The sequence below is a fragment of the Scleropages formosus genome, chromosome 8 (genome assembly GCF_900964775.1).
Source record: "Scleropages formosus chromosome 8, fSclFor1.1, whole genome shotgun sequence".
In the NCBI taxonomy this organism is placed as follows: Eukaryota; Metazoa; Chordata; class Actinopteri; order Osteoglossiformes; family Osteoglossidae; genus Scleropages; species Scleropages formosus.
The window spans coordinates 6,491,018-6,506,334 of NC_041813.1; the positions used below are offsets into that span (position 1 = coordinate 6,491,018).

The 15,317-nt window shown below is 44.4% G+C and overlaps 1 protein-coding gene across 7 annotated transcripts in view; it reads left to right on the forward strand.

Moving 5' to 3' along the window:
* Window positions 1-15,317, forward strand: part of qkib (QKI, KH domain containing, RNA binding b) — a 65,103-nt gene that overhangs the window by 37,745 nt on the left and 12,041 nt on the right. For all 7 annotated transcript variants that reach the window (XR_001964821.2, XR_001964822.2, XM_018724900.2 and 4 more), the window contains exon 4: window positions 1,570-1,713. Coding sequence is in view for 5 of the 7 variants with exons in the window: in XM_018724900.2 (XP_018580416.1) it covers window positions 1,570-1,713 (144 nt within the window). In the remaining 2 variants the exon portion in view is untranslated. The remainder of the gene's footprint in view (window positions 1-1,569; window positions 1,714-15,317) is intronic.

A 15,317-nucleotide genomic window follows, 5' to 3' on the forward strand; every position in this document is an offset into this window, starting at 1 on the left:
TTATGAAAATAACTTAAGAGAGATACTCTTTTGCTTCTGTGATATAGTGGATATAGTGAAAAATAGTGAAAAGCATTTCTAGCAGGGCTGCCATGTTTTTGTGTATTTCTTTTCTAAATACTTGCTGAAGAAGGGATGCCATCACATGAGGGATTTGTGACACTGTCTTTTGATTTGTTTGGATGGATGCTTTACAGTTATGCAAACGCAGTGCAGGGAAATATGGCGAGTACAAAAAGATGATATAGATTGCTGAGTGGTAAAATGGTGAATAGTAATTCACACACAAGAATGTGTTTATTCACACCACAGCTCGACGTCCTTTATATTCCAGACAGAAGGAGCGGGCCACAGCTTTTTGTGTGCATCGAAATGAAATAGGAACATGGCTTCGTTATTGTCCTGTGATTGTTTTCTATCTTTGCCTGGATCTCCTCCCACCTTTGTATTATTTTTCATACGCGAGTGTGTCTCCAATTCATCAATCCTCTCTTTACACTACTGAGTCTGATGAGGAATGGCTGACACTATTAGGTCATGTCACTGAAAAACACTGCAAAAACTGCAGTCAAACTATTGAATATTCACATTGAATAACTTTTTCACAGTGCCACGGTTGACTCTCTCATTTTTGATTGCTTTTTCTGCTGTCCCACTTTAATGCTCTGATTCCCATTACTGCTACCAGAGCCATCACTTTGATGTTGTAGGTGAGTTGTCATGGAAGTGTATGACTTTATATCTTACTGTTGGTATTATTGATCAATAGCTGTTTTGGATTCAGAACTGATACGCTCAACATTTTCCTTCCTGTGCTTCACAGGTCTGTCAGTCTGTAACATCTACATTTTTCACTGCAAATACAACAAATTAGTAAAGCAAAAAAATAAAACCAAGTGTACAAAGCAAAGGTAGTGAAATCGGAAACATATTCATGAAGGTAAAGTCACTGTGAACATCCTCTTCTTGGCTGGCAACCTTTTTGAATGCAACAATTTTTTTTGTCTATAGAAAAAATTTTCAGAACTAACATTGCAGACAGAAGCTCTTAGAAGGATGGCATGCCTTTAACTGGAATGGCTCACTCCTGGCATAGGGTTTTTGTCATTATACTTCATAGAGCAGGGGGGTACGGTGGCACAGTGGGTTGGACCCCAGTTCTCCTCTCTGGTGGGTCTGGGGTTCGAGTCCCGCTTGGGGTGCCTTGCGACGGGCTGGCGTCCCGTCCTGGGTGTGTCCCCTCCCCCTCCGGCCTTATGCCTTGTGTTACCGGGTAGGCTCCGGTTCCCCGCGACCCCATATGGGACGAGCGGTTCTGAAAAGTGTGTGTGTATGTGTACTTCATAGAGCATTTCACTGGATCTGCAGTATATGTTATGACTACACAGGTATACCACGTAGGTTTGATGTTCTTATGTTGTTTAGTTCTCCAGAGTGATTCTGTGGTAGCTTCTTCTTTGAATTTTATTTTTGCCAAATGCAGTGAATGGTGACTTCACTCTTATTTCTTCAGTCCAGCAAACAAAGCCTTATTTGTTTTTTCTTCTCTTTCCATTTAATCATTTTCAGGAGGAGCAGAATCGAGGCAAGCCGAACTGGGAGCATCTCAACGAGGACCTGCACGTTCTTATCACTGTGGAAGATGCTCAGAACCGGGCAGAAATAAAGCTGAAACGGGCTGTGGAGGAGGTCCGCAAGCTACTGGTACCTGCGGTGAGTGCACCACCAAGTTGAACTCTGGTTCCTTCTGGATAATACTTTTTTGGGGCCCACACAGTATTTCTGCCCCAGAGGAAAGCAGAAGTGACTGAAATGAAAGTACCGAGACAGATAAAGGGAGAGGAAACTCTGAATGCAGCAGTGCTTTCGCTCTTGTCCCATTGTGGATGAATCAGGCAGTCATGGTTCACGTCATCTAAGGTCCTGTTTCAGGCATGACCCAAGGATCAGTGTTGATCCCAACAGCAGCCTTCCTGTTGTGCCAGGAAGTGCTAGAGGAAGGTGCTGGGTCATGCTGGGTACAGCAAAGCTGCCTGACTTGTTGCAGTGTGTGCATTGTTTCTGCCCAGAGGACCGAGTCATGCAGAATGCAGAGTACCCATAGTTACTTATGAAGTATACTGTAAAACAGTATGCTGTGTTACGCCGGCAGCAGCGTCATAAATGTTGTGTTTACCGCATCTCTTGACTGCATCGAGGCTATACCATCTAGATTTGTATAAGTGCACTCTATGATGTTCCCACAGTGACGAAATTGCCTAACGACGCATTTCTCAGAATGTTTCCCCGTCGTTAAGCAACACACGTCTATATATACATATATGAATATATATGGCCTAAATGTCGTGAGTCTTCCGTTACTGGAGGTGGCCTCTTATTGAATCCCAGGGGTGAGAGATAGAAGTTATGGGTCTATAAATCATGGTGGAAATGTGTAAGATGCACCTCCAGTTTATTATTGGAATATACATTTTAATACAGTATAATAAAATCAGTTCTGAAACAGTTGCCCTTTAAAACCAATTATCATAAATTGAACAGTCCAGGCCTTGTGTATTAGCATAGAATGTCAACTGACAGACACTGCCATAACTTCAGTAAATAAAAGTGCTGACATTTCTAGTATTGAACTAACTAAGGTTGGTTGTGTTGCTTCTTTAACAGTAAATGAGTTGTGCGTGCACTAACATGTACTGTGGTGTCTGAAAGTATGAGAAGCCCTTGTGTCCTTTAGTTTTGCCAAGAAATTGCTATTTAATGAAAAGCAGTCTTTCTCATCGGACATAATAGATGTGTAATGACCAATTATGGAATTGTTTGCTTAAAGGAAATCATGCGTGTAGTAGAAAAACGAAAGTAGTGCAAGTGCAAAAATAAGTGAACCCCAAATTGCATTTGTTAAACCAAATACGTGCCATGGTTTCGTCTGGGAAGGAGAAGGCAGACTCAATTGCGGAGTGCACAGGAATTTATTCCGGGGCCGGACAGGAACCGTAGTCAGGGACAGGCTTGGGTCTTTGGACTGCAAACGTCGTACAACAGGAAATCCAGAATCATGGTCGGTGAACACAGGCAATAAGTCAAAACACGAGTAAACTGATCAGGTCACAGAACCGGAAGGGGTTTCGGGAGACAGACTCGGGAGGTGAAACAAGGAGCAGAAGCGACAGGTAAGCTGACTCAGGACGAGTGAGCAGTTGGCAAATAAGGTTCCGCGTCCTTCTACGTTCGCTTCTGCCTTATATCCTGCCGGGTCCCAGGTGTATCTGGTTATGCCAATGGTGTGGGCGTGGCAATACGTAAGTAAAGTCAGATGTGTAAATCATAATTATTTGTCCATTTTTGAAGTTAATTTAAAGATTTAACACTTAGATTTCATTTTGTTTATAGATTTGAATTTTGTTTACATATTTTCAAGCAGCACTGTACATTTTTCTGTTGATGCACTATTCCATTTGAGTTTCCTTAATGTCACAAATAGGAAGTGAGAAGTGCTGTTACAGCGGAAGTTCCACAGGAAGTTATTTCATCTCTGTCCATGTAACCACCGTCATTTTATCCGAGGACTCCAGTCCTTATAAATCACTTTGTAAATCATTTCAGGCTGTCAGTGTGTGAGTGGAGGTCGTCTGTGATTAAAATTTTACTCGCATCATTTCAGTCATTATGTTCCATATAAAATATTCCTCATTTATACTGGAGGCACTTTAATTTTTGCTGACAGAAACTCAACACTGCACAAGAAGAGAGGCTAAAGAGGAAGAGTTAGTGATTTACTGCACACAGTAGGCCTATATCTGTTCTAAGAAAAACTGGTTAGGAAAGATATTGCTTGTGTTTATTGAGACAGCAGGCAGATGGAATTCTGTGGATGTTTATGATGGAATGTGTAACACAAACAACACTAAAGCAAGGCACGATGTGTAATGCCTCATATGGCTCAAGCTTTCCCACCCTCTCTACAATGACTGTGATCAGCATCATCCAAAAGAGACACATATGCACACAAGAAACAGAATTGCTTATTTTCCTCTTTTCAAACTTTCTTGAGAGAAAGTTCATGTCTGTAGCTCAGAGTCATGAGACAAACTTGACAGTGAATGTGAGAGATAGTCATGCATAGAAACAGACTAATACAGGGGGCATGACTAGCGAGGCTGCCTTAATTCATTTAATTACTGCCCATGGACTAATGCAGACCACAAGACAACAGGGTCAAGGTCCAGAAACTTTACGCAGTCCACTGTAAGGTCCTGTTCTCTACGATGGCTAGACTAGTGAGCCTGTACTGATTCAGAGGTGTGCTGTACATGAATGGCAGCTGTAGACCTGGTTCAGCTGTTATCAACACTCCATCCTGCCTCAATGCAGCCGTGACTTTGCTGCTTTTGTGTTTAAAGAAGTGTTTGTTCCATTCTTGCATTGTTTATATGATTAGCTTTCTTTGTCCCTGTCTGTATTAATCGTTGCTAATAATGCCGTGTAACTACCTCATAAGTCCAGAAGTGTCTTTTAATGAGGTCGTGTGACACATTATGTTTGAGCGAAGTGATGTTATCAGTACAGTTATAAAATGTGTGCTATGGGCATTTTGCAGTATCTTTTTTAATATCAAAGATTAGTAGATAATAGAGAAAATGTGTTAGAAGTAAATGTAAGTTACTGACTCGAGTCCTACCCTGCAAACTGATGGAATTCCAGCAGTGTGTGTTTTGCTTTAATTGGTCATGTGACATTCCTTGCTGCTCTAGAAAACTGTCAGGGTGTAAAGAAGCCTGGCATTGTCATGGGAGGCAGTTGTAGATCTCACTGGGATGTCGCTCTAACTGTGCCCTAGAGTGCTTCCGTAATCCAGGCTGCCTTGGTTACACTGCTTCTGCAAACCCCCTAAGCTCTTCGCCGGCCTGCTTGTCTGCCAGAGGTACATGGCCGGGACAGACGCTGACAGTTCAGCTGCTGCTGCAGTTGCAGCAGAGAAGGTACATTGTTCCAGTGTATCACCACACGTGTGTCTCACACATTGGCAAATGCCCCTGAGGACCAGGGATCCCTCCTTCCCACTGGGTTCAGGGTCGTGGCCAGAACCTCGGTTCAATTCTGTATGCACTCTCAGGGCTTACAGTTTCCATTTCAGGATCAAAATTCATTACCGTTGTAATGTCACCCCTAGCCTTCTTATCGGGCAAAGAGACGCAATGGGGAACCCTTTTGCTGCATTTGTGCCAGAATAACAACCACCAGCCTGCTATTTTAGGCCTCCCAAAGAGCTCAATAATCCCTCCCTAAATTTACATACAGATTGAACGCTTTGAGTTCCGTTTTAGCTGCTTCGACTCCCTTTCTTTGGGGGATTGGGAGAGGTGAGAGTATAGCAACCTGCCATGACGCTTGGTGTTTGAGGTACTGTGGAGAAAGGGCATAGTCCAGAGTCTGTAGCATGCATCTCACACTCATTTATTGGTGGATCTTGTGTGTTTAAATGCTCCTTTAAAAAAAAAAGAAAAAAAAAACAATATTGATAGTGCTGATAATTAACTACTAATTGGACCAGTCAAGCTAGGCACATAACATGACCTGCTGGGTACTGAGTTAGAGATCACTGATTTGCAGTGTCATGCAGTCAGTGTGTGTAGTTTTTCACAAATTGGGGATGAGCAAGGGGTTCAAGTCCATTCTGCAAACATGCCGTCCCATGTGCTTTTCAAAGGACAGCTGCTCCATGATTTTACCTTGCTCCGATGTAAGCTAATTAAAGCTTAACCGACGCTCCACAATCAAAAAGGCTAAAACAGACTTCTTTATATCTTCCTTCTAATATAGTACATACATTGTTAAACTTTGTAAATACTGTAAAATGTCATATATTTGGAAGATATATTGTCTTGGCATTCACACACACACACACACACACACACACACACACACACACTGTCTGAAACCACTCATCCCAAGCAGGGTCGCGACAAACCGGAGCCTAACCCAGCAACACAGGGTGCAAGGCTGGAGGGGGAGGGGACACACCCAGGATAGGATGCCAGTCCATCGCAAGGCACCCCAAGCAGGACTCGAACCCCAGACCCACCAGAGAGCCAAATGCTGCTGCACCACCGCGCCCCCTATTCTGTGGCATTCATTTTCTTTTTCTTTTTTTTTTCGTATTAAAAATATCAGAAGAGATTTTCTAGATTGTCTGTTGCATCGTCTGGTGCACTTTGTTTGAGAACAATGATGGGGAGTCTTTGTTGCCAGAGAGACAAGGAGGTTTTTGAACAGGGCTCCTGCTGTCCTTCTCCCTTTGTAGAACCTCTACATGAACTCGCAACCCACCACACCTGGGAGACCCACATGTCAACCCACCCTGTCCCTTCTTCACTGGTAGTTACTCACAGGACAGAAATCAGATGGGAGGCAGAACTAGAACATCCCTGCTTGTAAACATCTCATGTTCTCATGTTCCCGGGGCCATCTGTGTTTGGTGACTTTCTTCACATCCCTTTGGAAACAAATGTGGTTTTGCACAAGATGCCTTTCATTCCATTAAGTCATTAAGGAAAAATCATAACTTCTAAATCACACACACATCTTCAGAACCACTTGTCCCATACGGGGTCGCGGAGCCTACCTGGTAACACAGGGCGTAAGGCCGGAGGGGGAGGGGACACACCCAGGACGGGACACCCCTCCATCGCAAGCAGGACTTGAACCCCAGACCCACCGGAGAGCAGGACTGTGGTCTAACCCACTGCGCCCCCTCACCCCCATGCCTTTAAATCATTGCGCTCTTGAAGTCTTGTTTTGACATGTGTTGAATTACTTTTTTTTTTTTTTTTTTTCTTTTTACTTTTTGAAGAAAACCAAAATCTTCCCACACCTGAGTTACTCATATAGGTATACACACCTTTCTTAAGATTTATTTTGATTTGATGTCAGTTTATGTGCACAGAGGTTGGTAAACCTATTTTCAAGCAACTACATTTGGAAGGAATGACCATGCCTCTGCTAGTATTGATATAATACACAGATGTCGGTACTTTTTACCAGAAGGATAGGCTCTAATTCTAAACTGTTCAAATATTCCATCTCATGTCTCATTTTCAAGTGCTTTTTTATCTTTAGGTTAGCCATCAATGTGAAATTACATTGAAGTGCTAAAAAAGCACATTGACTTTATTCACATGGCACTAGATAAGTATCTTTGTTCCGTACATATTGATCTAATGACCCAGGGAAAAAGCCTAAGATGAAAAGTGCCTGCGTGGACCAGCAGACAGGAGGAACACGGCATGCTTTGGCAAGATTGCAGACGAGGAGCGCACGAAAATTGAAAATGTCATATCTGTCAGTCATAGGTAAATATATACTCACACTCGACAAATGGGCTTTCTCACGGTCAAATTAAACTCAAGTCTATCATTTCACCCAGTACGCCTGTTGATTTGGAACGGCGGTAATTTATCTCCGTCCAGAGTAGGTAGGCCTGTCTCGTGGAGCTTCACGGGAGCCCACGAGAAACTGGACGATGGGGATGACGTCAGTACAAAGTATGAGATAGGTCCAGCAGCAATTTTGCAACCTGGTGTAATGTTGTTACTGATATCTGTGGAGTCTCTTAGCCCCCCACCCCACTTCCTACCAGCAGCAGTCTTAAACGCCCAGTGCTGAAGGGCCTGCTTTAATTAAACTCCTGTCTATCAGCTGGGCTGGAGCTGGCTCCTGGCTGAGGGTCCTAGCAGATACAGGCAGCATTAATTGTCACTCTGGAGATAAAGTGAAATTTAAATGGGACCGTGCACCCTCCCAGGTGGGGGTGGAGTAGGGGCACATTCTCCACACCTGTGGAGAAGCTGCCAGCCCCACATAATACCCCATACCCCGTTTACCTAATATATCCCTGCCGCCACGTGCCCCCAGCTAGTCGGGCTATACTGCTGTCAGACCAGTTTGACTCCCTTGCAAAGGTGAGGTCTGCTTGGAGCATGTCTCTTCCTGTTCTGTTTCATCACCTTACAGGGCTCACCAGTTTCTCAGCCATTCTCTGTCTCTCAGCTAGGTTGGACAAACACGCAGACACATACACAGACATGGTGTCTCAGATTCTGCAACAAGGGATTGCCAAACGATGAATGAAAAGCTGTGACAAGGGCTTTGTGGTATTGTGGGTCTGTGGGCAATAAGGTGAACAGTGCTTCTGTCTATGTCATCAGAGAAAGCCTCCTTGCTCTGGACAGCACTGGAAAATGGGGTAGAAATTCCTGAGCCATTTTTACATTCATTCATACTGGTGACCCTTCCCATATTGTCCTGTTGGCAACACTGCTGAAAAGTTGCACCCTGCCCACACACCAGGTACGCCTGATCGCAGCGCATTCCCTGCGACAGACGAGGGATGAAAAGGAGGCGGCTCCACAATTTGTTTTGCTAATCAATCAAAAGTGCACAGAGAGCAAGCGAACAGAAAGAGAGCTGCGCATTGTGTGGATTCCCATCTGTTCTCTCCTCAGCACAATGGGCTCCGTCTTGCGTGACATGTTTTTCCGTGGCTTCGTATTCCTGTGTGCAGAGACACCAGGCGGGGGTCCAAGAGGGAGAAGCTGTGTCTGAGAAGACTGGAGAGATCCACTGAGGAGTGGAGATCAATTTGGATGTTTCTTTTCATTTATTTTAAAACTGCACTTTTGGTGCGAGTAGTGCTGCCGCCTCATGGCGCTTGGATGGGGCAAGAGACCTTGGGCTCAATCCTTCTGAGTCTCCATGGAGTCTGTGTGAGTTTCCTCTGGGTGTTCTGCTTTCATCCCACAGTCCAAATACATGCAGTTCAGGCGAATTGATGACAGTAAAGTTGCCTTTAGGCTGTGAATGGGAGAATGTGTGCATTTATGGCTACCCTGTGATGGACTGGTGTCCTGCCAGGATGTTATCCCTCAGCCTTGTGTCCAGTGCTTCCAGCATTGGCTCTGCTGCACCGCAGCCCTACTTGGGACAAGTGCTTTTTAAAGGTGGATGGTTGGATGGACACTTTGGATGGACACTTTAGGTACTGAGCATGGGTTACGGCCCTGCGCAACATAGCAACACTTGGCTCAGCGAAGTAACATTCCCACAACATTTTTAAAGCACTGTCTCAATGCTGAGGTTGTGTTTAGAGAATATTGTGCTCACTGAGGTGAGGAAAATGGAGCTTGTTTTATGAGTTTCGTGTCAAGCCCAATATTTCTACAATCATAAAAATTTCTGTTTTTACAAGGAGAGGAGTAGTAGGTACAGTGAATGCCTGTTGGAGTTTGGTTGCCCTCACCATTGTTGCCATTCAAGGATTTTTGTAACTGACACAGAAATGATCAAACTGAGGATCAGCACAAGTTGTATAACTGGGGAAACAAAGCTTATAGATTTGGCCTTAATAAGCAGAGTTCCTGAAGCTTAGAGAAGAACATCTGTCAGATAAATATGAAATGCGATGCCTGCAGTCTTGGGCTGGGATGACTGAATTCCCTTGCAGTGAAACAACAGACTGCAGGAATGTGGTCAACCCCAAGAACAGAGTGAGCTGCTTTGTGTGTGTGTGTGTGTGTGTGTGTGTGTGTGTGTGTGTGTTTGTGTGTGTGTGCGTGTGTGTCCGTGAGAGCCTTTGACACATGTGCAAACAACAGGGAGCCACTTGGTGGTCACATGACTGAGCAGTCATCCAGGTCTTTGAGGCAGAAAGACTATCAGAAGGGCTTTTGTTTATGACTGGAGTGTGGAAATCCTGAGTTTGGCTTTCTTCTGCACAGCAGGGAAACACACTCTGCTGGAGCCCTTGTGCCCCCTCTGTCCCCTGCTTTAAGAAAGACTGCTTAGGTTCGACTCCTTCCTCCACACCCAGTTCCTAGGTTACGTGCTGCCTGTTGAAGTGTTGGAGACTTTCTTAGGAGGGCTGATTCACTAGGCAGCGGTTCCTCCGGAGTCCAGGTGCAGGTACCCTCCAGCACAGGTTTAAGTCTCCCTCCCCCCCGTTCAGAGAGATTCACTCTGGTGGGTTTCAATAGAAGAGAAGGAAGCTGTGTTCTGGGGAGGGAAGAGGGGGCATTGCCTTGGCAACTAGCTTGGCCTTCAAAGGGAATGAGAGCCATGTGACTGACATGCCGGCCTCCCTTGAAGGAAAGCTCTAATTCTTCACATAATTCCGGGCGCGGGGGGAGTTGCTGCAAGGGACCCTGCAGCAGCGAAGACGAACACTGTGTCCTCACTCTCACATCCTCACACCTCCTTCCTCCTCTCTCCCGATGCGGTTGGGGGTGAGGTGGGGGAATTGGCGGAGGTATGCGGCTGGGGGTTTATCATTGGAAACATCAAAATGTAGAGGGTGTGCAAAAGGTGCTGATTCTTATGATTCTTATTCGCAGAGAGATTAATGGATGCCCCAGCTCTGCTTCATTCAAATATAGTCTGTATGAAATGTCAACTTTGAAAATAAAAAGTCCTGAACGTGCATCTTCACTTACAAAAATGTCTCTCTTTCTAAAGGCCAGTTGTGTCGCCGAGTCGGACTTTTCAATATCATTTCTACTTTCAGTAGGAAGTCAGCGGTGTGTCACTTCTGGTTTTAAAGGTTGCGGTCTCTGTGTCATTGTTATTTAACAACGAAAAATAAGCATTAAAGAGCTTTCCTAATGAGCTGCATAAAACAAAGAAAAGGAGCAGAAATGAATCAGCTTTGTGCTGTGGACAGCACAGTATGTTATATTTTTGATGACCTGCTCAGTTAAGTCAGATGGACGTTCAGTCCCTCAGAAAAGCTTACTTTCAGCGTGATTGTAAAAATATTGGGCCTGACATGAAAATCTCTGCAGCACATCTGTATGTCTTGGAGAAGCATTTTTTTAGTTTGAGTTCAGGTGTGTCTGTCGTGGTGTTCGGATAAGAGGCTGTGACTAGATAACAGTACAAATTATCACAGCGAGTGGTATTTCGGAAAAAGAGGAGCAATTCTAACAGTGATTCAGAGGTAAATTAGGGACTATTTAGTCCAGACGAACATATTGATTGGCATTAAATGTTGCTTGCACTTAAGTGTTTCCAGTGTGACAAGCGCTTTCAGGTGGAAAAAGTTACTGATTTACCTCAAACCGAAATTTCATTTCGATCAGCTTTTTCCTAGTGTCTCGCCATCACATGCCGTGTTATTTTAATAATGACAATACAGCGACGCCTGTCTGAGCACAAGTCTGTCAGTAGCATTTGATTTCTTTGCTGTGCCTTGAAACCTCCCCTTTCCTCTGTAGTCTTCACCTGCTTCCAGTTTCTTTTTTTCCCCATCGGGACGATTGTTTTTTCTGGACTCTGGGAGGTCTCTTCCTTCTTAGTTGAGTTCACTGTCAGTCCAAATTTGGATGGGAGGTTACCGCTGGGAAGTTCTTGTTTTTTGCAATTAGTCCATCACGGGGAAAGTCTGATCCTTGTTCATAGGTCACTGTTGGGTACAGTGTGTCTCACTCTTATCTTTTATTGTGGTTACTGTTAACGTACCGGTGAGTGTGAACTGAATGCCACAAAAAAGTATGTATGCAGCTAAAAAATGAAAACACCAGAATGCATAATTCATCTTGTGGAAATTCTCATTCAAATTATAACTGCAGCTTCAAATGAAAATGATTAAATGTGTTTCATTTGTTTTCTGGAAATAAGGAATGTTTGAGAGTCTGAATACTTCTTTCTAAATTTGCACACTGCTTAACTGAAAGAATAGGGCTGCTGTTAACTCACACACACACACACATTGTTTGAAACCGCCTGTCCCATGTGGGGTCACGGGGAGCCAGAGCCAACACAGGGGGCAAGGCTGGAGGGGGAGGGGACACACCAAGGACAGGATGCGAGTCCATAACAAGGCACCCCAAGCGGGAGTTGAACCCCAGACCCACCGGAGAGCAGGACCCAGTAAAACCCACTGTGCCCCCCCCGCTGTTAACTGCACACACAAATGGATAGAGGTTACATTACAAAATGTCCAGTTGTCAGTAAACTCTTTTCTCCAGTTTACTTCCAGGTGTATAACCTGCAGATTTGTCAAGTGAAAACCCAGCAGCCATTTTTATACATTGCAGCAATTGAGGACTAGCATTTAAGAACATAAGGCGTCTGCATTTCCCAGATGGCTTGGCAGTGAGCACAATTACAGTTTGTGAACAAACTACAAAATCTCCGCTTCTGGACCAGACGTGTCAGATAGCTCATAGATAAGGATGCGTGTCACTGCTTATAGTGTAGTGTACAGCACCGGGATTCTCAGCAAGGCATTTACTGAGCTTAGTGGAGCTCACTTCATTTCCTTGTATCTCTAAACAAATGTGACACATGGAATTGATTTATTTTAGAGGTTTAAACCTCTACATCCCAGAGCCCCTGCATACAATCCCCTGCCTTTCATACAGTATTAATAAGAACACACACATAAACAAACCAATGTAACTAGATCATTGCAAACCCAGGACTCTGTGTGTGTGTTTGTGTGTGTGTGTGTGTGTGTGTGTGTGTGTGTGTGTGCATACATGTGTCTGTGAGAGAGAGAGAGACCAATAGCATTTACCGCTATTTAGTCAAAGTCAAAATAAGACCGCTTGTCCCTTGTCTGGTGGCCTTGCACATAGGAGGCCACAGTTAACTTCAGAAAGCTCACTGTGTTATGCATGTTTATTGATTTGGGCAGATCAGTGTCCCATGACTTGAGGAGCAACCATTCAAAACCAAAATTCATAACCATGTTTCCTGACAAACTCTCGGTGTAGATGTAGCATATGTTTGCATGACTGTTCATTTAATCATAGTACATAAAATACTGCTTATAAAAGCCTGTCATTTTGTGAAAGTTCCGCAGCCACATCTGGTAAGACATTACGGCTTATATCTTTGTTTTTGTATTGTCACAGCTATCAGTAAACAGGGAGAACTTATCCACTTCCATCCAAGTGGAGCTGCCTGGAGCAGGATGAACTCAAGGGTGTGTTCCTTCTCTGGCACACAGAAATGAAAAGGGGGAATGTCCTTTCCATGACACTAGGCCCCTCCTCAGACCTCCCTGGAGAAGCAGGTCCCGCGTTACTGTGTCTTTGCAGGCCCCCACAGATGGCAGAGCAAATTAAGGTCATGCTTGGAGAAGCTCTGCTTATTTGCATTCGCCATTCATTCAGTATCTGCACGGACTGGGAAATGCTTCTGGTTTTATCCAAAGCCAATTAACGTAGAGGAGCGGGGTGAGTAGAGAGCAGGCGAAGTGTGTAACTTGTCTCAAGTCCTATTTCCTTTCACACACACAAACACACACACGCTAGAATGACTGTGGGCGCTGGTCACTTCCCTTGGCCCGGTCTCAGACAGACAGGAAAGAGTTTTACACACGCACACCCTTCTCAAAATATCTCAGTTTCTAATTTTACCTTCTTGATTTTTTTTGTGTGCAAAACAAAGGAGAGTGGACTTTCCAGACTCATTAGTGAGGCTTGTTACTTAACAAAGTCTCTCTGCGCCTTCGGTCATTTTATTAGAAGGAATTGCATCTCAAAGGCCTTGGCCTCTGGTGACCACAAGCTACTGTTAAACCCCACTGTCAACAGACATCAGGCTGACGGGAGCATGGCAAGGGAGACATGTCAAACTAAAAGTGTTTCCAAAAACTGGCAGAGAAGGAAGCAGCTCTTGTGGGTTTTACTGTATATGCAATATTTATTTACAGTTATTGGTTAATTATATCAGTAGAATGCAGACCACTGCTAAGGGCGCTCCTGTACGAGGCAGGCCTGTATGTTTATGCGTGTTGGCAAGGTTATGCAGTTTTCCTGGGACCACTTCTTCTGTGCTGCAATAGGAGACTGTGCTGTTCCCTCATTCATCCTCACTGTATTCTCTGTTTCCCCATTCCAGTCATAATAGCCCTGAAGACATGTGGTGTGATGTCACATACTGGTGTAAACAAACACAGTTGATATTTTTCATCTTTCTCTCCAGGATGCACACTGAGCACACAGCCAGGTTGTTTAAACATGCATATTTAATGGGTGTTTATTTAATTAGACAGCCAATTAAAAGAGTCAGCACTCAGATTAACATACATATTAAATTAAGACTCATTTAAACTCATAAACTGCCATTAGAGCTATAATATCTGAAGAGGCTCCACATTAATACAGGTGTGTAGCGTAGTGTGACTGAGCTCGTACAGAGATGTTCAGCGAGCAGCAGAGTGGCACAGTGGAAAGCAACGTTGCCTCGCAGCACCTGCACGGGTCTGAATCCTGTTCGGTCTGCGTGGAGTTTGGATGTTCTTGCCACCTTTGTGTGTTTCCTCCCACAGTCTAAAGGTGTCAGGTTTATCAGTGACTCTGAATTGCCTGCAGTATGTGTCTGTGTTTCTGCGTGGTTCCCCCTCAGTGGACTGGTATGTTTTCCAAGTTGTACCCCTAACCTAGCGCCCAGTTATTCTGGGATAGGCTCCAGACCACCATGACCCTGACAAGGAGAAGCAATTACTGTAAGTGAATGAATAACAGGCAAGTAAAGAAGGTTCAAGTGGACAGACTATGTAGTGTTGCTTCATTTGATACTTAAGACAAAGGTGACTAGAAGAGTTCAAAATATGTTCTTCAGATTTATCATTCATTCAATGACAGCCTGTCCAATAAAGGTTAGACTATCCCACATGACATTATAGCCACGTGTTTGAATGTTTGCGTCTGATTGGTGGGTACAGTCTTGTGTAGATGTGTTCAGTGGCACCAGGCTTGAATCCGTATGCATTACTGTGATTTCAGTGGCACACAACCCTCTTAACCCCATCTCAGGGATCAACAGTGTGGTGTATAGGGGCTTGCCTGACAAGCCCTGATGAAGAGCCCTGCGCTGGCAGCCATTGTGCTCCAAAGGTCGCTCTGATCCCACACCCGTTGACTTGGGAATCAGTTCTTGTCATGCAAGCTGACACAAAAAGCATTCCTTGCAGGCAAACCTGGGCAACATCTTGCAGGGAGCTATGGCTCGCAGTCCAAACAACAGTCCAACAATCATTTCAGCCCCTTCACAATTGTCTTGTGAGTGCTTTGAAAGAATGACACATTTCATCATTCCAGGTGTCAACATTCCCTTACTCCTCTGCCCTCTCCTGGGGTTGGACCGTGTCAGCGTGGGGACAGAACTTCCCTGCGGTCACGTAAAATGAATTACATCATTACGCACCGGTTTAGCTTGACCGGACAGTGTTGTTAAAAGGTTTCAGTTTCACTTGAGCCAGTCAGTAAGCGCAGAGATGTTGATGTGTTTGTGAGGGACAGATGGAAAGCTAATGC